Raw genomic sequence first — 24,455 nt, forward strand, 5'->3', positions numbered from 1 at the left:
CATTTATTTACATTGCTAAGAGATTTGTTCATCGTTATTCCATGCTGCCTTGTGTAGATGAATGTCATTGTTGCTCTTTTTCTTTCTCTTCCACTATGTGCTTTTATTATTTACGTAGTTGTCCATATATTGACCAGACAATCGCAGGGAATGCAGGAGTTGAAAACACTTGCACGTGTACTTTTAAATACATAAGTACTATCTCCACAACATACTCGTACTCCTATGTACTTCTGTAATGGTGTACTTGGCACCTAGGCTTGAGTGCTTTTTATGGCAACACTGCAGGAGCAGCCCCGCTTCCTCCCCAGTTCCCAGCCCTGATAGTCCCCAAAGTCCAGCCCCGATGCCCCCCAGTCTGTAGTGCCCCCCATACCCCATAGGTCCCCCTAGCCCCAATGCCCCCCAGTCTCCATAAGTCCTGGTGCCCCCCAGGTCCCCCAAGCCGGGATGCCCCCCTCCCTGAATCCCCCCAGCCCCCAATCTATGCTGCCCCCAGCCCCACCCCCTCTGGCCCCTGGGCTTTCCCCTCTGACGCCCCCACCCCCATTGTCCCCTCCTAGTGGCCGGCCCCTTTAAGAGCCCCGCCCAGCCGGGGTCCCCTTCGTGCCCCCTGATTGGCCGGCGATGACATCAGCGGGGCGGGGTTTTCGCCGCGGTGACGTAAAAGCGTGGAGGGGCGGGGCTAAGCACCGCACGTCGTGCTGGAGCCCGGGCCGGAAGATGGCGGCGGCGGGAGCCGCCGAGCGCGCGAGCCGGGGGGAGGCGCCGCCCCGCGAGCCCGCCGGGCCCCGCCGCTACTCGCTGCTGGTGATCGTGGGCGGCGGCTGCCACCGGCCCGGCCTGCTGGGCGCCGTGCTGGCCGCGCTCGAGAGAGGTGAGCAGCGCCGTGCACCGCCCCCCCCGCCGGGCCCGAGCAGCGCCGTGCACCGCCCCCCCCCCCGGGCCCGTGCAGCGCCGTGCACCGCCCCCCCCCCGCCGGGCTCCCCTGCAGCCCCCGGGCAGCACGGGCCGAGGCGCCGCGGGTCCCATTCATTGCCCTGTTTGCACCGGTGCAGGCACCTGTGGGAGGGCCCCTATCTTCTGTGTCCAGGGCTCCCCCATGCGCCAGGGTATGAGGCTGCACTCATGTATCATGCACCGTTCCTCTGCTGCCCTTGTTCGCGTTGGTGCCCCGTGCCCTAATTCCCACAGGGGTTCTCCCCTAGGCGCTGGTGCCTGGCCCTGCTTCCCACCCACCCTGTGTAGCATGGCCCGAATCTTACACTTGCTCTGCTGCATTTCATGCTGACCCATGTGCACTGATGCATTGGGGCAATTCCCCCTTTGCACTGGTTTATGGACTTGCAAAGTGCAACACCCCCACATGTAGCCGTGCCCTGTGCGTGGGTGTAGCGCCCCTCGATTCATTGAAGCACCTCTTCTCATTTCCCTTCTTGCTGAGTTGCACGCTGGGGGGGGCTCTCTCCTGGGGTGGCCGGGGGTGGGGGGGCGTTGATACTTCAGACTAGGTGGGGGAAGGGTATGTAAAGTCCAGTTGTGGTAGCCTAGTGCAGCCCCCCCCGCCAATTATTGCTTATGTTTAAAGGGAGTGTCTCCTGTGGGGGGGGCAGTTCATGGTGCTTTTACCGTGGGTGGGGGTGACAGCAGGGCTGTTCCCAGCGGCGTGAATTCGGGACACAGTGTTCCTTTTGCATATGTGTAATTCCATCCCATTTCCCCCTCTAGACTTCTGGCTGCACCTGGGCACCCTGTGCATGGAGGCCCACGGTGCTGAGCGTAGCAGCAGCAGACAAAGGTTGGGGGTTGCTTTGTTAACGCCGGGATGGGCTGGGACCTGTTTGCAACTCAAGAAATTAGAGCGGGGCGGGGGAGTATCAGACATGATGGATGGGGCAGCTGGCCCTCGGGAGAGCCGTCTGGCATCGGGAAGTGATCTGGAGCTCTGGTCTGTCGGGGTGTGTTCTGCCTTAGTGGGTCAGTGTGGATTGAGGAAACTGCCAGCTGAAACTAGGAAGGGCTTAGTTGTAATTAAACCTGCTTCATAGCTTCCTCCAAGGACTTGCTGTGGATCTGCATTTACTGTTAACGAACCAGTGATTAAAACCTTCGCCTGGAACGGGATGTTTGGAAGTTGGCTGGCTGCGGGGGTTCCGTGTTCTTAGCCTGGCACAGGCATAAACTGTATTAACGCTGGGGACTAGAGGTGCTGTGGGCAGGGTGAGAACTGAGCTAGTGTCTCCTTCCGCGGAGGGTGCTTTCAAGGCCTGGAAGGGGACGCAAATTTGGAAGTGATCTTTAAAAAAACATATATACCATGTGTGAACTCAGTAAGCAGCCTGAATGGCCAAAACTGTTCCGTTGAGCAAGGTTTGTGCAACTCTGCATTTTCCCCCCATTGCTTCTAATACCCTAATCTTGCACCATCTCCCTTTGGTTGGAAGGATCGTTAACGGTTCCACAGACTGGGGGATGGTGGAGCAAAAATACCAATGGATTCATTCCCCGTTTGCTGCCCTGGTGGCTCATGCAATGGGCAGGAGGCCTGCCTGCTAAGCCGGTTGTAAATCACTAGACATGAGGGGAGTGAAACAGGCTGCGTCTCTGTAATCCCCACACAGTGGCTGTACAGGGGCCTGGGGTTTGTTGATGAGCTGGGGTTAGAATTCCTGAAGCATTAGTGGCCGCAGGGAGCAAACCCGCTCTCCTGGAGTGGGGAGAGGAGCCCAGTTGGCTAGTGTGGGACAGGAATGAACAGATGGCTGCTGTACAAGGGCGTAGGGTGACTGGGGAGGCAGAAGGCAGAGAGACGCAGCGGCTGTCGTTCGCTTTCGGAACACCGCTGCTAACGCAGCTGATGGCTGTACGTGCTGCCTCTTGAAGAGCAGCCCGGGAAGGCGGCTGCGCTCCCGTAGCTGGAGGGAACGCTCTTCTGGCTGGCTGAGGCTGGCGCGGCTGAGTCACTCCTGCAAGGTGCGTGCCTCCAGGGGAAGCAAGCGTGCACCTGTCTTAAGTGGTGAACGTCAAGGAACCTGTAACGTGTTCGGAACCTGAAGGCACATCTTTGGTGCTGCCTTTAAAGATGCTCCTGACCCACCTCCGTTAACATCCCGCATGAGGCAGGCATGTCCCAGCCAGGCCTGCGGAGTGGCTCTGTTCTCCCCAGGGGGTGGTTGCCCAGATATGTGGGAAGCTGCGAAGGACTAGTGGGGGCACATGGATGGGCTTCTCACACGAGAGCTGAGACTGAACCTCGTAAAACCTCGGGCAGTTACGGCTGCAAAGAAACCGTCAGCGTGTGAAGTGTATCGGAGCTTGGGGAGAACCTGAAGCAGTAGCTGAGTGAGCTGCCCTGTTCATTTCACCGGGGGCTGACTCAGAGGCTGTCAACCATTAAAAATGGAAATTTGTAAGGAAGGGGGCAGGAGTCTAATTGTGAAGATTTCCACCAGCCGTCTGGGGCAGGGAGTGTGCAGCTGTAAACCAAAGTGCATTGAACTCGCAGGGGAGGCTGTGTGAGGGGGAACGTGCTTGGCTTCCTTTCCCCGAGGAGCTGCTCGGCGAGCGGCAGGAGGTCTGAAGCCCTGGGATGAAGCCGTCTGTGGGTAGCAGGGGGATCTGATCCTGTTGTCTTCGAGCTGACTCACCATGAGTGTTCTGGAGCCAGTGACTGGAGGGAGTTGGGCTCTGACCCTTTCTGACCTTTCGTTTTCAAACCCCAATTGGAGAAGGATGTTACTCAGCTGGGGGCGGGGGGTCAGCTGAAGCATCAGCATGTGTCACCGGGTCCCGGTGTCTAGGAAATGTGGAAAATGCCATAGATGCTCTGACTCTGTGCCTAATTAAGCCTATTCCGGAGCTTAATTATCCTTTACTTGGAATTTTTCCTAATATCTAACCTAAATCTCCCTTGCTGCAGATTGAGCTCATTACGTCCCATCCTACCTTCAGCGGACATGGTGCACAGTTGATCACCATCCTCTTTATAACAGCCCTTCGCTGTCTCCAGATATGTTATCAGGTCCCCCCTTTGTCTTCGGGGTGGGCATACTGGGACCAACTCTGCCCACCATGCTGCCCCGGGGGTCCTGATCACCCTGTGTCTGACCCACACCTCAGAACTGTCCGAATTGCCCTGGACTCTTCCCTGCTGGTGTCCTGTCTCCTGCCTGAGCGGGACCAACAGGGTTCAAAAACACCAGATAAGTTCATGGAGGATGGGTCCTTCAATGGCTGTTTGCCAGGCTGGGCAGGGATGGTGTCCCCAGCCTCCGTTTGCCAGAAGCTGGGAATGGGCAACAGGGGATAGATCACTTGATGATTCCCTGTTCTGCTCATTCCCTCTGAGGCACCTGGCATTGGCCGCTGTCGGAAGACAGGATACTGGGCTAGATGGACCCTTGGTCTGACCCAGTATGGCAGATCCCCCTCCAGCCAGACCTGTCCTCACTCAGGAAAATCATCCCAGTGGGTTCTGTTCCCACACTGGAGGGGTGGGAGAGTCTGCTGCTTAGAGCAGGGGTCTGGGAGTTGGGACCCCTGGGCTGTATTGCTGGCTTTGCCAGAACTGACCTGCACATCCGTGCCTCAGTTTCCCTTCAGTGTGATAGTCTTCCATGAAATCGACCCTATTTACAAGTCTCAAGACTCAGTTCTGTGGACAAAAGTAGCAGGGTTGGTGGCAGGCTCCTGATCTCGTCTCTGTTGCCAGCACACTGATGCCACTCCTGGCTAGCATCGCGTACTGTGCCGGTGGCGGTCCAGCTATCCCTCTTTTGGCCTGCTGGGCAGTCACCCGGCCTGCAGCCAGTCGCTGTAATGCAAACTTAGGGGGAAGCCTCCTAAGTTACTAAAAAGCCTGGGTGACACTATTCGTGCTGGCTCTGTTCTTATCTGGCTAGCTGTGGATATTCCTTTCCGTTTTCCAGGGCCCCATGATGAGCTCAGCCTCCGGCTGACACACTGCCCTGTCATGCAGGCCTCTCTCCTGACACCAAACAGGAAGCGAGCCACAAAGGGATTGTAGTCAGGTGTTGTGTACAGCCGAGGTGGGGACGGTTCCTGCCACGTTGGGCTGTTGCTACAGTCTGTCAGGGGGGTTCCTAGCATGTTGCCTGAGTTGACTTAGCAGCCAAACACCCTCCCCACTGCTGAGAGTTTTGGGCCGGACGCCGTCCTAGCAAGCTGTCCGCTTGGAATTGTGCTGGTGATCTGTGGCCGAGGAGGCAGAACGCAATGCAGCTGGCTCTTCCCCGGCTTGTGCAGGTCTTGGCAGCGTAAGCTCTCATTGGCAAAGGCAGGGCAGTCCTGGTATTGTGCCCGCAAGGGGCCCCTTCAATCACAGGTGCTGAATGAGGCAGCCTGGCTCTGCTGCCTTGTGCAGGAGATCAGAGCAGTTCCAGTAAGTTTCTGAGCAGTAAGGAGCTGGGGGCGAAGAGAGATGGGAGGTGGGCTGCATTGGTAAGTGCTGAGGTGAGGAACAGCGCAGAGCCCAGCTGTGTGGGGCCTGGCCTGGCCTGCAGACTCTGCTCAAGGAGGTGTGGGAGCTGCTGCAAACTTTCAGAGCCAGTAGCAGAGTGACCCTGCTGTGCAGCAGGATGTGACTTGAATTTGGTGCGAGAGACCCATGTTAACCCAGTCAGTGCATGTGAGCAGGGACTAGTCAGACTCCAAATGCAGGTGAAGTGACACCCATCGTCACTGAGCTGTACTTAGCCACAGTGGGTCAGTGCCAGCTTCCTATACTGCCCTGCCAGCACCCTTTAACCCTGCTCAGCAGGGGGGGCTCCTGCTTGGTGGCAGAGGCCAAGGACTGAACGGGCCAAGGGTGCTGTGATGTGAACAGCTTTCCCCGGGGAACCTACCTGTGAGCAACTGAACTCCTCCCATGGGAGCCACCAAACAGCACGTGGTAACGACCGAGCCTCTACTCGTCTGGGCCGGGGTTTGAACCTGTGACCCCCGGGAAGGAAACCGAGGGACCATCGGTTTGGAAGAAGGCTGCGAAAGTGACTCCTAGCTTGGAACGCAGCTGGAGCTGGTTGGTCGGGCTGCCTGGCATCTGGGCCACCTTTTCCACTCGTGTCTCTAGTTCTGGGTGGCGAGGAAGAGCCGATTTGGGAATCTGGCACGGGGGCAGCTGCAGGTTAGGGGGCGAGAGGCTGGACTAGAGGGGAGGTCAGTGCAGACATGGAAGAGGCTGTCTTGTGCCAGCCAGCCCTGTAGCCTTGGGGCCATGGGTAGCGGCAGGAGGGAAGGCTAGAAGTGCCTTTGCTCACTACCTCTTTTCTGCCAGGCAGGTTCTGCAGAGATACTGGAGGCAAAAGCTCCCGCAGGCACAAGCTGTGCAGCCGCCTTGCAGACTATGAGTGTAGCAGTCTGGGGGCTGGGTGTGCCTGGGGAGCTCCTCCTCTGTCAGCTGCAGCTCGCAGGCAGCGTCTGACTCCCTCGCTTTCTGAGGAGGGGAGCGGCGCGGCCCCTCACCGGCGCTGCTGGACTGTCGGGTGCTCAGGCCTCACCCAGGGGCTGTTTGGACGCTGCTGAGGGGCACAGCGCTGGCCTGTTGGGTCCAACGTGCCTTTGGCTGGAAGTCCCAGGACTCGGATCCCGGCTGGAACCTCCGGGTTCCTTGCCACTGAGCATCGACACAGACCGACATGTCCCTCCGACTTCGCCCCCATTTCCTTCCCCTCCCACCCTCGTCGCAGCCCCGTTAAACCGGGACAGCGTGGGAGCAGGGCTGCTAAAGGCCAGGCCTGCTGGGTTGCCTGTTGCTGGGCACAGGCTCCTTCTCTCTCTGGCGAGGGTTCGGGGCGGCACTCGGCTCCACGCTCCCTTGGTGCTGCGCTGACCTCCCCTCTTGCTGCCCTCTCTCTCTCGCTAGCCTGGCCCCTGCGGGTGTCTGTGGGCGCTTGTCCTTTTCCTGGCCAAGCAGCAGAGGGAAATGGCCTGTTGTTACCACAGCCAGAAGCCCTTTCCTCCCCCACGGCTGTTCGTAGGCCCCCAGACGTCCTTGCTGTCCCAGCACACGCCCTGCCAGGTGGGAGGAAGGCTGAGGAACCTGCGGGTCTTCCAGCAACTGGGGGGCCAGTGGCAGCAGCTTGTGCCCTGGGCAGGGCCGCTGCACGGAGCTGTCAGGGCGCCCGGATCACGCTGCATTTCGTTGAAGGGACTCATGTGTCCTAGAAGCTGCTCGTGTGTATAGGCTGCGCTGCAGGGCGGGCACTAGCCGGAGGAGGCATGGGCCCTGCCTGGGAAGGCTCGTGCTTGCACGTGGGAATGAGGACGGGGGGGTCAGCACAAGCCCTTAGTGCCACTCCCTCTGCTCAGCCCGGGGGGGCAGGCCTAGCGCAGGAGCTGTGGGTTTTTTTCAATTTTTTCTTTTCCCCCCCCCCCCCCCCCCGGCTTGCAGAAGTGATGGCAGCTGCGTCGTATTGCCCAGCGTGCGTCTGCATTACCCCTTCCCCTCCCTGTGTGTGTGTGTGGGGGGGTTCTATTGCATGCGCTGTAACCTGTCACCCTAGGCTGCGAGCGGCTGGCGTGACCCTGAGGGCTTACGGTGCAGAGTCGCGGGCTCCTCCCTACGGTCCATTTTGTGCATTCCCTGTTACTTGCAATGACGGGGCGCTCCCTGGGTGGAGCTCCCTGGGTGGAGCTCCCATCCCTGCTGCTCCGGCTGCTAGCTGGGTGGGGCACCGTATGCCCAACACGGGGCGCAAAGAGCCCTGCAAGGCGGCAGGCTTCTCTCCGGCCGAGGCTGGCGCAGGGGCCCTTTCTGCCTGACGCGGATTGTTCTGCGAGGCGGTGCCGTGCCAGGGTTTAAAGAGCCTGGGGCGGGAGCTTGGTTCCCCCGACTTCCCTGGCTGGTAACTGATCCTCCCCCCACATGCAGGAGGAGAGCAGGAGCAGACCCACCACTAGGTGGCTCCCTGCTGACCCATCCCCTCCCAGCACATTCCTCACCTGGGGCAGTTCTGCGGGTCCCGGTTCCCCTTCCCTGGCTTGGCTTGGCCTGGCCTGGCAGCTGCCTGGGCAAAGGGGGCCCTCTAGGGGACTGCTCTGGGGGCTTCGCTGTCCGTGCTGCTGGAGGGGAATCTGCCCAGCCAGCCAGGCATGTCCGCTCCCTCTCCCCTGTAGCCAGGTTTGCACGGGGTCCCTGGTGCTTGCATTCCCCAGGGGTGAAGCTCTCAGAGCAGACCTATCGCTCGCCCCTGTGCCAAGGCAGCTGGCCTCGTGCCACGGGTGGGCAGGGAGGCAGAAGCCACTGAGGGTGAAGTTACTTGCCCAGCTGGTGGGGGACTGGTCACAGCCAAGATCAGCCCCTGGGAATCTCTGCGTGAGCCTGGTGCCTCTCCTGGCAGTGTCGGGGTGGGGTGGGCTCTGCACCCTTTTGAGAGCTGCAGGTGCTGATTGTTCTCTCTCCCCAGGGATCCGCTGCTGGGACATCGACCTCGCCTCCTGCAACCTGGATGAGCAGCTGAAGCTGTTTGTGTCCCGGCACTCGGCCACCTTCTCCAGCATTGTGAAAGGTGAGGGTGATCCGCCAGGCCTCTCCCGTCTCCTGCCCAGCTGTGCAGTCCCCTAGCCCTCTGCTGGGAAGAGCAGCCCAGCTGTCGTGGGGTTGGCACCTCGCTGGAGATGGCTCCCTGCCTGCCCGATGCTGCTGTCAGGTCTGGACTCCCCAGTGTGGATTCCCAGGGATTGTCCTGGCCCCGCGCTCTGGGATGCCCCGGAGTATTTAAAGGGGCTTCCCAGGCTGCTTGGTCCAGAACTCGCCCTGCTCTGGGGGGAGTCTATTGCAAGTCCAACTGACTGTCTGAACGTAGCTGGAGTGAGGCAGCAGCTCCGCTCTGAGCTGGCCCTGCTGTGAGGGGTTGGGGTGGGAGTTCACAAACAGCCACCCTGCTGTGGAAGCAGCTTTGGGAATAACCTGTCTGGGGTACTCCAGTGCCCCCCAGTACTGCACTATCTGAGCGTCTCCACTCCTGACTGTGAGGCTAGGGGTGCATAGGACTGGTCCCCTTTGCTCAGGTTTCGGGGGGGCTTCGTTGGGAGGGAGGGGTTGTATGTATGCCACTCAGATCCATGCTGTCTGCCCTTGACGAAGTGCTGGCTACGCCCACCAGGAGCGGATGGCAACGTGCTCCCTGACACATCCAGCAGCAGAACCAGCATCTGGGAGCTCGTGTTCTGCTCTGCATCGGCAGAAACCTCGTGTGACCCCCTCCACGCACACCCCGCCTGGCTCTTAGCAGTGATTAATCCGTATCTCAGCCCAGACTGCAGGGGGAAGCCAGGCCGCCCAGTGGCTGGAAATAGGCAGGGAGGCCGCGCCGTCCTTCCTGCTGTGTGGGGAGGGGTCGCTCTGGGGGCTGCTGGTCGGCTGCAGACCCGGACCTTGCCCTCTCCTGATGGTGTTTTGCTGGGCTGGACAAACATTTAGCCGGGGCTACAAAGCTGCTTTTGTGCCGAGTTGCATGCGCTCTCCCTCGGCTGATGCCCCCGTCCTGGCCCCTCCAAGCAGACAAACGTGCTGATTCTTCCTGCGGAGCGGCTCACAGAGGAGTTCCCGGGCTGGGAGGACGGGCCGGCAGCTCTCTCCATGCACTGTCCAGTGAGGCCTTGTCACGCCCAGGCTGGCTCCTGGCTGCGTTGCCCCACCGCCTCCAGCTGCAGTGTCTAGACTCGGGTCGGCCCTCCCAGACCGAGGGATGGGCTTGTTCTGTCGAACTCGCTCAGAGGGGGACGTCTTGAGTCCAAGTCAAAACCATGCTGTAGCCAGATACTCCTCGGCTCGTCTTGTGGGGGGGAACTGCTGGTTCAGCACATCTGTGCCTAGACACAAGTGTTGGGAGGGACGGGGGGTCCCTGCTGCTCCACTGGGTAGGGTATGGCCTCCCCTACCCCCTTCTCTAAGGCATCCAGAGCAGGGGGCTCCTTGCATGAGGGTCTGAGCTCCCTGTGGCTTGTCAGGCGTAGCTGGCTCCTGCAGACCATCCCCTTTCCAGGGGTCTGAAGAGCTCGGGGACCCCGATGGGTGGAGCAGGACAGGCTGCGGGGAAGCCAGGCCTTGTGCTCCAGAGTTGGGAGAAGCTTGGCTGTCTGGGGGTGCTAGGTGCTGTACAGACAGAGCGGAGCCTCTTCCCCAAGGGGCTTAGAGAGGCTGCTGTGCTGGTAGCATCCCTCTCCTCTGGCACGGGTAGAGCAGAGGCACCGGTTGGGCTGGGTTCAAACGCTGTCGGCACCAGCTAGTGCTGCTGCTATGGGTAAAACCCTCCCCCAGCCTCGGATACCAATGGGGCACCGGAGAGAGTGCCCTGCCGTGTGCCCCGCGTGGAGCCCAGGGAGAGCTCAGAAGACCAGGGTTGCTCAGATTTCAGCGGCTCATGTGCAGTCCATCAGCACTATTGTCCCCACGGCCCCTGGGGCTGGGCGGGTGTCTGATGCCCAGTCCTGTAAATCCCCCTGCCAGGGAACAGGCCGGCTCTGGGCAGAGCTGCTGGCTCTCACAGCAGGTGGGTGCAGGGAGCTGTATGGGAATAGCTACCGGGGTGTGAAATGCCTCCACGTGATACTGCTGCGTCAGCACTGGGAGCTTGGGCTGGCTTCAGTCAGTCCACCTTCCTAGTGTCTGAGCCCCGCAGTCCATCCCCCGCCCTTGGGAGGCAGGGAAATCATGCACACCCATTGTACAGATGGGGAAAGTGAGGCAGTGACTTGCCCAAGATCAATCTTTGGCAGAGCAGGGAACTGAACGTGGGTTTCCAAGTCCTAGGCCAGCCCACAGCGACCCAGCTCCCCCATTCTGTGGGGTACAGGCCTCCAGGCTCAGCCCAGCAGCCAGCTAGCTCGCGGAGAGGGAACTTAACCACCAATGGGCTCAGGCTTGGCAGGCTCACAAATTCTCTTTGTTCCTGGGTCTGAGCTGCAGTAAACAGCTGAGCTCCCCAGCGTCAACGCCCTGAGGTGCCCTGTGGCCTAATTGTCCCTCTGATCTTCCTTCCCCTCGGACTGAAAATTGGCCTTCGTGGGCCTGGAGCCCCGTGAGCTGGGGCGTGCAGAGCAGATTGTTAGCAGCTCAATGGAGCCGCTTTCCTCCGTGCTCTGGGTGAACGCTGCACATGTTCCCCGGGACGCTGGCTGCGCACCTGGAGTTAAAGCCAACCCGGTTCCCTTCCTGGGGAGCTAACGTAGGAGATGTGCCCGGGGCTCCCGGTTGAGCCTCCCCCCACCCCCGGTTCCCTAGGGTCCTGGGCTGCCTGCTCGTAGAGCAGTGGGAAAGTCTCCGTTCCTTTGCTCCACGCTCAGCCTCATTTCTCTGCCCCTTTGCTGCCCTCCAGCAATGGGCAGCACAGCTGTCTGCATTAGATGCCATCTGCACAGTGCCTGACTGCGTGCCCGGGGGCCCAGAGCTTGGGTCTCTGGCTTCTGGGAGTCGCCGCAAAAATCTAGCAAGGGCAGGATTGGGCTTGTGTGACTGTTCTTGAGCGCCTGCCTGCTCCAGCGAGAGGCACCGGCTCTCCAGGGGCGCACGGTCCGAGCTCTGGCGCTGCAGCATGGTCTGGGGCTGTGAGCAGACAGGGCCCCTGGATGCAGCACGGCCGAGCAGTTGTCCTGCAGTGGCCATGATGGGGGGGTCGTGCGGGCAGGGTAGATGGGCCCTGCCAGAGAGCTCCCCGCCTGGGAACGCTCTGGTACATGCTCCAGGTGGGAGGTGGGGTGAGCTGAGACCCCTGCAGCTGCTGGCCGGGAGGGGCTCAGTGGTGTCCCAGCCCTCCCCTGGGAAGGAAAATGGGGCTGGGGGGAGCAGTTTGGGCTGCTCTCTTTCCCCCCCACCCCACGCCTGCAGGGAGGAGGTGGTGTTGCGCTGACGGCCTCAGGAAGGCAGCTTCAGTCCCCTTGGCCTTCCTGAGCTGGGGCTGCATCGTCCAGGCGCAGAGCAGGAAACGCCAGCGGCCCTGGGGCTGCACGGGACCAGCCCTGAGTGGGCCTGGGTCTCTGCTGGCCCGTGACCTTCCTCGCAGAGGGGAGAACAGCTCCGGCGTGCCTAGGGCGAGGGCTCCCAGGGTCTGTCCCCAACCCTGCAGCGGACTGGCTGGGCCAAGTCGTCCAGCTGGTCTGGGCCGGGCCTGGCCTGGCCTGGCGTCCGGTGGGGTCGAGAGCGTTGTGTTTGTAGCTCAAAAACAAGCCCTGTCCAGCTCCTGCGCCATTTCCATATCGGGTGCAGAACACAGGGGAGGGGGCTGAGTCAGCCCCTCTGCTTCCTTCCTTCTCCCGCAGCGGGAAGGAAGGCGGGTGGGGTGTCTCGTCCTTCGACTCAGCACTTCTGCTGGCCTCTGTTGCAGTATCCGGGCTCACAGCTCCGCTTCCCAGCCAGCGGGGTCCTGCAGCGGCCGTGACCCCGGCCTGGAACTCCTGCCTCGGCCTGGCTGAAAGTGGTAGGGGAGGCTGGGAAGGGGGCGTGCAGCAGCGGGGTCTGTGTATGGGCCTGTGTCCCCTGCCTGCTGCCGGGATGGCTGGAGCTTGTGCTGGGCAAACTCCCCATTGGACCTGGGTTCTGCGGGAGCTGCCAGTGCACCGAGCCCGTCCGGCACCTCTAGCTTTAGCTGGGATTGTGGCGTGTTCTATCAGGAGTTACGGGTACCCCATTCTCTCGTGTTTGCCCATCGCCCTTCCAAAGGCTGACTTGGGTCGCCCCGCTTCCCGGGTGGAGAAACTGAGGAACAGACTCAGCACCTTGCTGCAGGCTACTCGGAGCCTGTGGCAGAGCCAGCGACCTAGCCCCAAAACCCGCCTTCTTCTGCCCCTCCCTGCGTCCTGCCTGGAAGCCGATTCTGCATTGCACTGCCTGACAGGTGCCTCCTTAGCCAGCCTTGGCATCTGTCCGGCACAGGCATCTCCCTGAAACACCACCCGGCTGTGCTTTCCGTGCCCAGGGTCCCAGGGGTTCTGGGGGGCAGGGGGAGCAGTGCTGCGAGCCGTGCACGCTCTGAATGGCCTCTTGGGCCAGCTGGGAGCTGCCTGGGGTTCCCTGCTCTGGGCCGAGCTGCGTATGTTGGGGCAGACCGTGCCGGCTGAGTGCTGCATGGCATGCTGCCGTCTCCCAACCTGCTGAGCTCCCCTGCCTGGCCTGTGCCCTGGGCAGCCCCCCTCTGTGCAGCTCTCGGGCCAGCCTGGCCCTTCCCTGGAGGGGGTGGGGGCCAAAGCCGGGGTGTGACTCGGGGGAGCTGGTCTCTTAATGCCAAGGCCTCTTGTTCCCGGGCAGGTCAGCGGACCCTCCACCACCGGGGGGATGTCCTGGAGACACTGGTGCTGCTCAACCCTTCGGATAAGTCCCTGTGCGATGAGGTGAGCAGGTGTGGAGGGGGAACCGGGGTCCAATGGGGCCCTTACCATGTTGGGGGGGTGGGGGGCCAAGGAGGTGCCAGGCCACTGGCTGCAAGACCACCCTGTGGGGATGGAGTGGGGGGTTCTGTCCTCCTCCTCCATCAGGCCTGGCGCCCTGCTGTCTCCCCAGCCCAAGGGTCCCGCTCGGAGCAGCCTGCAGGTCAGGCACCCAGCGCTTGGTCGCGGCTCCATCGTGTGGCAGCAGAGATCCCCTCGAGCTGGTGTAGGCCCGGTGTGCCTGGGTGGCGGGGATGGGGGTGGGTGGGAACAGCTGAACTCAACCATTCTCCGTCCCCAGCTGCGGAACCTGATCATGGACGTGTCCCAGCACAAGCTGCTGGTGTTCGCTGGGCCCTGCGTGGAGGAGACCGGGGAGCTGATGTTGCAGACGGGCTGCTTCTCTCTGCGGGACTTTATCCAGATCTTCACGGACAAAGAGGTGTGTCCTGGCACAGGCCCGTGACCACCCCTTGGTGGCTGACCCTCGTGGCCGTCAGCCCTGGGCCAGGAAACGCCTTCCTTCAGCAGGGCTTGGGGAGAGGCCTCGGTGATCCCGTTACTGTCTGATTCGGAGACAGAGGCGTGTGTCTCCCCAGCTCGGGGCTCGAGTGCGTTTTCACCTCTGGCTGCTGGAGGAAACGTTGCAGAACCTTGACACGGCGGCTGGCTGTGAAGGTGACTCCAGTGTGGGGCCCCTCTGGACCCGGGTCACTTTTTTCTCACTAGCCCTTTGGATCCTGAGCCCCAGCTGGGCTGGCCATAAGCTGCCTGAATGTGCAGCTCCAGGCACCAGCAGCCAAGCCCTGTGGGGCTGGCTGAGTCCGTCTCTCTAGTGGGGCTGATGGAGCAGTTTTCCATGGAGCTGGGCTGTTGCTCCGTGCTGCACCCAGAACTGCCCGTATGGGGCCTCTTCTCCCCCACCATCTAGCAGGTGTCACAGCAGTTTCGGTCTTGCCGGAAGTCTGGCAAGCTCGGGTCCCCTTGCCGTGCATGGCGAGGGCTTTCCTTCCCCAGCAGCCCTGGGACTGCTCCCCCGTCCCAGGCCCATGCTTCTGCGTGAACGCGGCCTTGCTCAGTGGTAGCGAGCTCTGAATCACACCAGCAGCCAGGGCTGCTCAGCTAGGAAGTGGGGGGAATTGGAGGATCGGGTGTGGGGTGGGTGGGCTGCTGCTCTCGGAGTTCGTGGGGCACGTTCCCAGGATGCAAAGGGAAGAGTCTGGGCTCACAGTGATGCTCACCCCAGTGCTCAGTCATCCGGTAGCACGGACCACAGGGGGCACGATGCTGAGCCGAGTGATGCTGCAGTGTCCCGGCTGAGCCTGCTGTGGGATGGCAGCCGTCCCAGGGCCTTCCCTGTACTGGTGAAGGAGGGCGGGGAGGGACTGTCTGGTGGCTGCCGACTGGCCTCACCCCTCTGGGAACTCATGTCTAGGTCCGAGTCAGAGGTGGAGTCTCTGTCTAGCCCCTAAGCTGACCTGGTTGGAGCTCTGGATCTGCCGACAAGGGACGACTCGGCAGCCTGTTGCTTTACACTGAACTCCGCCATGTGCTGGCGTTGACTCTGGCTTGTCTCTCTAGGTCGGAGAGATGCTGAGCTCTGCAGACCCTTCGGCCAAGGCCAGCCTGACCGTCAGCTGCCCTGACTTCGGGGAGTGGCAGGACTCCAGCCTGGAGCAGCACAACCTCCAGGACTTCATCGAGCTGCGGATCAACCCGGGCTGCGTGCTGCCGGAGATGGAGGGGCTGCAGGAGTTCGTGGAATACCTCTCGGAGTCCCTGGAGCCGCAGTCCCCCTTCGACCTCCTGGAGCCCCCGACCATGGTGGGCTTCCTGAAGCTCTCCAAGCCCTGCTGCTACGTCTTCCCCGGCGGGAGGGGGGACACAGCCTTCTTTGCCGTCAACGGGTTCAACGTCCTGGTGAACGGGGGATCCAACCCCAAATCCTCCTTCTGGAAGCTGGTGCGCCACCTGGACCGGATCGACTCCATCCTGGTGACGCACATCGGCACGGACAGCCTGCCGGGGGTCAACAGCCTGCTGCAGAGGAAGGTGGCTGAGCTGGAGGAGGACCCCTCCTCGCAGGGTTCCCAGAGCAACGGGGACTGGGTGAAGAACCTCATCTCCCCCGAGCTGGGAGTCGTGTTCCTCAACGCGTCGGAGAAGCTGAAGGGTATTGAGGGGAACTCCAGGGTGCTGAAGAGCTGTGACGAAGCCAGCCTGACCCTACGCTACCTGGAGAAGCTGGGGATCAGGCCCAACCTGCTCTGCAGGGACAGCGGCCCCAAGGTGGAGCCCACGGTGCTGTTCCAAAAGATGGGCGTTGGCAGACTGGACATGTACGTGCTGAACCCGGTGCGGGGCAGCAAGGCGCTGGAGTTCCTGCTGCAGCACTGGTCCGGCGACGGCCACCCCAGCGAGCAGGAGCTGCCCTTGCAGTGCCTGACCTCCGTCTGCGCCCTGCTGGTCTGGCATCCCGCCAGCCCTTTGGAGAAGATCATCCGGGTCCTGTTCCCAGGCTGCACCCCACAGAGCAGGATCCTGGAGGGGCTGGAGAAGGTGAAGCACCTGGAGTTCTTGAAGCGCCCGGTGGTCACGGAGAAGGACTTGAAGTCGCTGGCCACTCCCCGTCCCGAGAAGCAGCTCACACCGAAGAGGGCGGAGAGCAAGGAGAGCCTCAAGTCGGCGTCCAAGGAGAGCCTCCGGTCTGCTTCCAGACTGAGCCTTGTGGAGGCCGGGCCCCCGGCTCCCAAGGAGAAAGCCCTCAAGGCAGAGAAGAAGGAGGTGAAGCCAGCGCCCAAGGAGAAGGCCAGGGGGCCGAGCGAGGTGGCCAAGGCAGGGCCAGAGGAGGAGAGAGCCAAGGACCCCAGAGCCAAGCTTGACTCTTCAGCTGAGAAGCTCAAGCCAGACGTGAGGCTGAAGCTGAGCAAGGAGAAGGCCCCACCCAAGAAAGAGCCTGCGCCCCAGGAGGTGAGGAAGGAGGAGAAGAGGCCTCTGAAGAAGGAAGATGGTGCCGAGGGGAAGGCGGACGGCAGGAAGGAGGTGAAGGCCGTGAAGAGGGAGGGGAAAGCTGAGTTGCTGCGGAAGGATGCCAAGGAGAGCAAGGCTGAGGGGAAGGCCGCAAAGCCCCCTGCCCGCAAACCACCCGGGCTGGAGCCCCGCAAGCTGGCCCTCAGAACAGGGAGCCTTAAGAAATCCACTCTCAAGAAGGAGCCGGAGAAGCCCAAGGCCAAAGCGGCCAAGGAGGCAGGTGCGGCCGGCAAAAAGCCCCCGAGCCCCGAGGCTGGTGTGTCAGACGGCTCTAAGTCACTGTCCCTGGAGGCCCTGACGCAGGAGGCGGCGTGGGCGGGCGCCGAGGCCGGGCGGAAGGAGTCGTCGACAGACGAGGGGATCACCACGGCGGAGAGCGAGCTGGAGCCGTCCCCGCTGGAGAATGGGGAGGCTGGGCAGTGTGCCGGCACCGAGGGCTCAGCTGGCTGCACCGGGCTGGGGCCCACGGACTGCCAGGAGAACGGCGTCGACCCGGAGGAGCTGGACAGCCCCCAGCGGTTCCGGTACCTAGAGACCAGCCCGCTCAAAGCCATCTGGCCCCCTTCCCCCCTTGCCAAGACCCCCAAGAGCGACCGCAGCGTGGACTTTGACCTGACGCCCACGGGGCTTCTCAACCACTGCCAGGAGGGTGCCGAGGACCCATGCGGCAGCTCTGAGGAGAAGACCTTGGAGATGATGTCCCCCTCCAGCTCGGGGCCAGCCAGCGCTGGGCACACCCCGTTCCACCAGTCCCCGGTGGAGGATGCAGTCATGGTAGAGGAGCCGGTGTCGGGCCCCAACGACAACAAACAGTTCAACTCCTGTCGTTCCTCCCACGACAGCTCCAGCTCCTCCCAGGAGAAGCAGGCGGGCTGCCTGTCCCTCAGCCCCTTCAAGGACGAGCTCCCTGATGTCTCGCCCACCATCACCACCCCCTCCCTGCCGGCCGAGGTGGGCTCTCCCCACTCCACCGAGGTGGACGAGTCGCTGTCGGTCTCCTTTGAGCAGGTGCTGCCTCCGGTGAGTGAGTCGCCCCAAGAGGAGCTGAACCGGCCGCAGGGGGGCGGGCTGACCCCGGAGTCAGATGCCTCGGTGGGCAAAGGTGGGCTGTCCCTGCCCATCCGGCCCTGCCACCACGCCCAGCGGCTGGACGGTGATGGGGCAGATGGGCTGCGCCGGCACGGGCGTCGCTCCGACTCCCCCCACGACGTGGACCTGTGCCTGGTGTCGCCCTGTGAGTTTGAGCACCCCAAGTCCGAGCGCCCCCCCTCCCTCAACGTCAGCCCCCGGGACCTGTCCAATGACAGCGATCTCTCCCAGGAGCTGGCCAAGCCCCTGGCCCAGAGGAGAGGCCAGAGGAGCCAGGGCCGCCGGCTGCAGCCGCTGCAGGGTGCCGAGACCCCTCCCACCTCTGGGAGCGAGTCCCTCCCCACGCTCTCCGACTCGGACATCCCTCCTGCCACTGAGGACTGCCCCTCCATCACGGCCGATGGCGGGCTGGACTCCGACGAAGAGTTGGAGCACCTGGCCAGGGGCCCTTCCCGGGCCAGAGACCCTCCTCCAGGCCCCCTGAAAGACCCCTGCCCCCTCCCTGCCCAACCTGGCATCTGCATGGTGGATCCGGAGGCCCTGCCCGCGGAGCAGGCCCGTGCGGGGAAGAAGGAGCCCGCCAGCAAAGTGAAGAGGACTCCCTCCCGCCTGGGCTCGGCCCCTGTGTCCCAGAAGGCTGAAACCCCCAAACACCCAACCCTGGGCAGCAAGGCCAGAGGCCCCGTGGGCTCAGCAGACAAGGTCAGGACGCTTCCCCCAGCCAAGGGCACCCCCACGGAGAAGGGCCTGCGCCTCGGGGCTGCCGGGGACACCAGAGCTTCACTCACGAGCCGCAGCGTTGGGGCCAGGCCACTCTCGGGAGCCGGCAGATCATCTCCCGCAGGTAACTGCCACGGTCCCAGGGAGTGGGGATGGGGCGTAGAGTCCAGCTGATCCCCGGCCAGGAGCAGAGCCTGTCACTCCCACGCTGACCCAGCCCCAGGCCGGGGGGGACTGGCTGGCTCAGGGCTGGAGGATATGTGGGTCCTTGCAGCCCAGGGTGCTGTGTGGCCTGTGGAAGGAGTTGGGTTGCTGGTGGCGCCATGGGCACCAACAGAGTTCCCACGTGCCAGGTGCGAGCTGCTCTGGCTCCGGGGGAGTGCACCACGGAGAACGGGCTGGCCCTGCCCCAGGTGCAGGCTCCTTCGGGGCTGAGTTGAGGCATGTGAGCCTGGCAGTGAGGGGAGCCTTGGCCAGCTGTTGCCTAGGCTGTCTGGATCCTGGGAGATCTTGCCGCGCAGCCTCCCAGCCCAGGGAGCTAGTGACCCTCCCGGGCGCAGCCAGGCTCAGGCAGATGCAGTGACCGTCCCTAATCGCAAAGGGAGCGAGATCCTGGATTTAAAATGGAGTTAAAGCTCCAGTAAAGAGACAGGCCTGGGAGCACCCCAGCAGCTGAACAGGTGTGTGAGAGAGAACCTGGGATCCTGGATCAAATGTGTCCAGTGACTGGCCATTGTTGGGTGTCCCAACGGGAGATGCCTGGAGGGGCCAGATTGAGCCCTTCTGCGGTGTCCAAAATCAAGGCTCCTGAAATCACTGATCGTGCTCCAGTATTGGGGTCCTCGTGTACCAGGCCGCCTGGCATTCCCTGCTGGAGCCCCGGCCCTGCCCCTGTGTCTAAAAGGTGCCCCCCGTCTTACAATTTCAGGCTCCAAAGCCCTTTCTCCCCCCGAGCCGCCAATCTACTTGGACCTGGCCTACATCCCGGGCTCCTGGAGCGCCAGGACGGTGGACGAGGAGTTCTTCCGGCGGATCCGCTCCCTCTGCTACGTCATCAGCGGAGACGACCACGTCAAAGAGGGCGTCATGCGACCCATCCTGGACGCGCTGCTGTCGGGCAAACATCACTGGGGGAGCGATGTCCAGGTGGGGCTCGGCGGGACGACAGCAGGGGGCAGCATTGAGCATGGCCAGGCAGGTGTGGGGGGGGCCTCGTTGGGATCTCAGGTAACCATATCCCTGCCCCATGCTCCAGCCCCAAGCCCTGCGCTGTGGTGGGGGTTTTGAGCAGGAGCCAGGAGGGCTGCTCCACTGTGCCCATCTCTGCGGGCGTGGGCTGCACCATCCAGCTGGCTGTGGATCTGCTGGTCTCCGTGGGGAGAACCTGCTCCCCCTACTGGCCGGATCCAAGAAGTCCCCAGTATGTATCGTTCGGGGCGTCCGGCTCAGCCGGGGGTGTTGCTATAGGGAGTTGTGGGGGGAGGGGGGAAATCAGAGGCCCCCAAGGAACTGGACTCTGGCCCGGTGTGAACAGCAGAGTTATGCCGGTGTAGCTGGGTCGGCGAGGAGTGTGGGGGGGAATCGCCCTCTGCCAGAGCAGCTACCCTGACAACCCTGCAGCGCAGAGGCTCTCGGGGTACAGCTGTGTCTGTGGGCCCGGCTAGGCTCGGTGCGGGAGGCGTCGACATAGGGGGCTTGGTTGGGTAGCCGTGGCTTGGAGCAGGGGTGGCTGGGTTTTCCTGAGGCAGGAGGGGCCCTGACCTTTGAACTGCAAACTGTGACCTCACCTGGGGGGTGGTCACTGGTGTCCCTCGGTGTCCCTGTTTGGCACAAGTGGTGGCGGCTCTGAGCCGGCACAGAAGCCGCTGGAGACGTGCTGAGGCTCTGTGTCCGTATTTCGAGGAAGGCAGAACCTCCCCCTCGCTCCGGCCTCTGTCTGCCCCACCAGCGTGTTTGTAACACAACAGCGCCCCCTCCCCAGTTGAGATCAGAGCCCCGTGGGCCGGGTCCCGTGCAGACGCACCGCAAAGAGCTGGGGTCTGAAATAGACTGGACAAAGGGTGGGAGGGGAACAGGCAGAGACATGACATGCCCTCAGCAGGGCAGTGGCAGAGCCTGGCAATAGAAGCCAGGTGCCCTGGCTCCATCAGGGTCAGACCCACTAGACCCTGCTGCCTCTGAGTGACTGTATCAAATTGGTCTCCTCAGGTGACCCTGATCCCAACCTTTGATTCGCTGGTGATGCACGAATGGTACCAGGAAACCCACGAGCGCCAGCAGGAGCTGGGCATCACGGTGCTGGGCAGCAACAGTACAGTGGCCATGCAGGACGAGACCTTCCCAGCGTGCAAAGTGGAGTTCTGAAGGCGGCCTGCGTTAACCCTTTCCAGCCAGATGTGGAGGAGGTGCTTTGGACCTTGCAGAGGGGAGATTGCAACCCACAGGAAGCTGAGGGGAGGGGTTCCCCCTGTAGGACTTGGTGAGGGCACGGGTGATTGGGAAGAGGCACTGTAAGACTGGAATGAGCTTGCAGCAGGGGAGGAGTGGGAAGGAATCTCCCTTGGACTGGAAAGGGTTATATTGAGTGCTCGCCTCTCCCGTCCTGTGCGCCACAGTCACTCACCGTCTGGTTCTTGCATGCACACCGGCCCCAGCCTCTTGCGCTGCATTCCCACAGGAGGAGAGGGGCCTGATCGTGGGGGTCCGTAATCCCCATTGCTGGCAGAGGCGTGGAGCAGGTTCTGCAGCTGGGGGCCGAGGCCTGCTACAGGATAGCTGTTCCTCGCTGCCCTCCCCAGCCCAGCCGCTACTCCCCCCCAGCCTCTGTGTAAGGACAGGCACGGCCCTTTTCTCTTCGCCCTAGTGATGGGAGCAGGGGACCACTCCGCCCTCCCTGATGTCTAGCAGGTGATGCAGCAAGGGCCACCTCGCTGCAGCGTCGCCCCGGGGCTCCTACGGGCAGCCTGAGCTGGGGCTCCGATTGCTGGTGGCATCCAGTCGCTTCCCTGCTGCGGAGCTGCCCGTTGGAGTCCCAGCCTCTGGCTGAGGGCACAAGTGAAACGAGTTTGATGCCACTGGCAGCTTGGCCATGTGCCAGGGAGCGGGGCTGCTATACTGGTGGGGTAGAGTGGGGGGGGGGGCTGTATCTCAGTTGACTACCCTTCCCCCAGCTGCTATTAGTTTTGGGGGGCACAAAAAGGAGATTCAAATCCTAAACTGTCCTGTTGCTCCTGCAGAGATGCTAAATTCCCAGATAGACACGATCTCTCTGCCCCAGATTAAGGGAGGTTGGAGTGGAGGGGGCTGAAACTTGGGGGGGGGGGGGTGAATGAGGGAGGCTGGACTGGGCTGATGGCTTCCTGCCTTCCAAAGCGGTGGAGCCTGGAGTGGGTTCTCCCTGGGTGGGGTGCAGAACTGTGACCCCCTCCCCCCACTAGAGCTTTCCCAGGCCAGCCCAGCCTCCCTCGCCTGGTGGGGTGGTTGGGCTGGCAACCCCAGCTCAGCCCCGCCGCACCCCATGCCGGACCTCGGAAGCACTAATGTTGCTCTAAATGTGTTAAAGCCAAATTCCCTGGGCTGTTTGAAAGTTCATGTGAAGGGCGATCGCTGGGAGCACTGGGTGTGGGGGTATGAGTGTCTCCCAGGGAGGAGGGGAATTATAGTCGTGTCTCATGGACCCCCTCCCCCTTTCTCCAATCCCTATGTCAAAACTGACTTGGGGGGGCTCCCGACATCCGCTAACCTCCCCCTTCTGCAAACTCTGCCGCTCCTGTCTCCCACGCCCTGCATCCCTGCTGCTGACCCCAGCCCTCTGCATAGGCCAGGCAGATCTCCGGCGGCACCGCTGGGCATGAAACCTGCTGGGGGCCTGAATCCCCAGCCACGTTCCAGCTTTTCCACGGCTTTCGCATCTTTTTCTCTAACTCATCTTGAAGAACAAGTTTGGGGGGAGAATGTGACACTAACCTGTTTTGTAAGTTTGCAACTTACCTTTTTTTTTGTAATTTTTTTTTTAAATGAAGAAAAACCAAAACTGTTACACACAGGTTCTTATTTATCTGATTGCCACTGTGAGGCACCAGTACGCCCTCCAGGCGAGCTGCTGGGAAGGGGGGGGCTTCCCAGCCTCCCCTCTTGTATCCATGGCAGAAGGGTTTAATCCTGTTCTCAGTACTCGCCTGGCTGGGCTTGGAGGCCTTTTTACATTTGATTGTATTGTACTACGTGTCTAGGAGATGTTTGGGGTATGGGGGAGGGGAAAGGGGAATTGAATGTTTCACCTTTTAGTGCTTTATATATTTTTCTTAGCTAGAAGATGTTTTAAAGTAGGGTTTAAAGTGGGGGTGAGGGAGCTCAGAGCTCGACCCACCTCATAGCTCAAAAGCTGGGGGTGGGGTTGGGGGTGGCCACCTGTTCCTCCCTCCCCCCCTTGTGACTCTTCTCCCAGGCCGGGGCGGTGGGTGGGTTTGCTAGAGGTTTAGGCACCAACACACACACACGCCACGATGTTGCACACACGATGTGATTGGTTTGGTAAATGTATTGAACAAGCATTAAAGAGACACTAGCCCAACAAATCGCCGTGTGCTCTGTGGCTTCCTCGCAGGCTGGGCGGCCTTGGTTCCAAACGCACCACGAGGGGGAGGCAGTGGGGTTTGCGCGGGTTCTTGGAGCAAGACCCAGGGGTGGCCAGTGAAACTTCAAGGGCTGATCTGCCCAAGAACCCAAACTGGTGCAACAGGCCACGGCTGTTCACACAGGCTCTTGGACCAGTTTTCATCAGTGTAAATTCCTGCCTCAGGCTATGGGGGTGCAGCTCTCACATCACCAAGCCCCCCCCCACTAGGCAAAGCCAGGGAAGTGCTGGCATCAAGCTGGGGCCTTCAGGCCAGAGCTGGGTGGAATTGGCCTGTGCTTCGCAACCTCGGCAGAGGGGGGCGATGGATTGAATTACCTTGGTGACTGCCCTCTGATCTAACTCTTCCAAGCCCCAAGGCGAAGAGCCTGGGTAGGGCCAGGGCTGGGTAAGCACTGCTAAGAGCAGCCTGTACCATGCAGCTGCCAGGGATAGCTGTGGTCACTGGTGCTAGACTCACCCTGGGTATGTCTACAGTGAAAATGCTACCGCTGCACTGCTGTACCACTCAGTGTATCTGCTCACTATAAGGCCCTTCCCTGTAAACTAATCCACTTCCCCAAGGGGCAGGACCTAGGCTGCTGGAAGGATTCTTCCATCAGCGGAGCGCTGTCTACACCAGGGCATGGCTGTGGATTTTCCCCACACACACCTCGGGGGGCCTACCTATGCTGCAGCCTTGAGGCTGTCTCTCCACCAGCACGCAAAGTGTAACTGCTGGCTTGGTGCTGAGAGCACGCTGAACCCTGCAGTGTCATACAGTTGGGGCCTGTGCTGGGAGGGGCCAGCCACCCCATCTGTGCCTAGGGTTCAGCCAGTTGCATGGGGGGCTACCTCTGCCCAGCTGTTTTCAGGGGGCTAGCGCTGACACGGCTGAAACTTGCACCTCCTGTGCCTGGGGAGATGTATCTTAGCAGCTACACCTGGAGCTCCCTTTGGCAGGGCAGCCCTTGGTGGTGGGGGAGGTAGCTGCTCACTGATCCTAGGAGAAGAGTAGATCTTGGATGGGAATGGTGGGAGGAGGAGCAGCCTGTATTCAGCATTTCCTTGCTGGCATTACCAGTTTCTCCATCACTGGGCAGGGTCAGATTACAACATGGCCATGCAATTGCAGTGGCTCCAGGAGAAGGGGCTGCCTCTGCATCCCTTGGCTGGGCAGTGCCCTGCACCCTTAGCTCTCAGAGATCAGGGGCTGGGTGGGTGGGGGACTTTGCTGGGACTCGTGTGGCCCAGCAGCAGCCTGCTGGAGCTGCAGCCAGACCCCTATTCCTCTTTCAGCTCAAACGAACTCCCCTCGCTTCCCCGCTGGGAGATGCCTGTGGGCTGAATCTCCAGCAGCAAGGGGCATTGACAAAATGAGGGCCAGGCCTGCTGAGCTGATCACGAGGCCAGGCCCTGACATGGGAGGCCTAGCTCTCTCATGGCCCTGTCCCAGCTGTGGGTTGTCTCTTCCCCCACCCCCCAATCCTAGTGTGGCTACCAGGAGCCAAACAGGGCTGTAAGGTCAAGCTGCCCTCCCCACGTAGTGTACACGGGGCTCTGCCTTGCATGCGCCATGAGCGCTGCCTGCTGAGGTGGTTGCCCCAAGGCCCTGGCA

The 24,455-nt window shown here is 61.7% G+C and overlaps 1 protein-coding gene across 1 annotated transcript; it reads left to right on the forward strand.

The window, feature by feature from the left end:
* Positions 1 to 706: 706 nt before the first annotated feature.
* Positions 707 to 22,799, forward strand: MAP1S (microtubule associated protein 1S). The gene is made up of 7 exons (XM_039515708.1): positions 707 to 877; positions 8,427 to 8,528; positions 13,265 to 13,347; positions 13,685 to 13,825; positions 14,965 to 18,346; positions 19,151 to 19,368; positions 20,431 to 22,799. The coding sequence occupies exons 1-7, from the start codon at positions 724 to 726 to the stop codon at positions 20,584 to 20,586; spliced, it is 4,236 nt and encodes a 1,411-aa protein (XP_039371642.1). The 5' UTR covers positions 707 to 723; the 3' UTR covers positions 20,587 to 22,799.
* The last annotated feature ends 1,656 nt before the right edge of the window (positions 22,800 to 24,455 follow it).

Source organism: Mauremys reevesii, linkage group 26 (assembly GCF_016161935.1).
Source record: "Mauremys reevesii isolate NIE-2019 linkage group 26, ASM1616193v1, whole genome shotgun sequence".
Lineage (NCBI taxonomy): Eukaryota > Metazoa > Chordata > Testudines > Geoemydidae > Mauremys > Mauremys reevesii.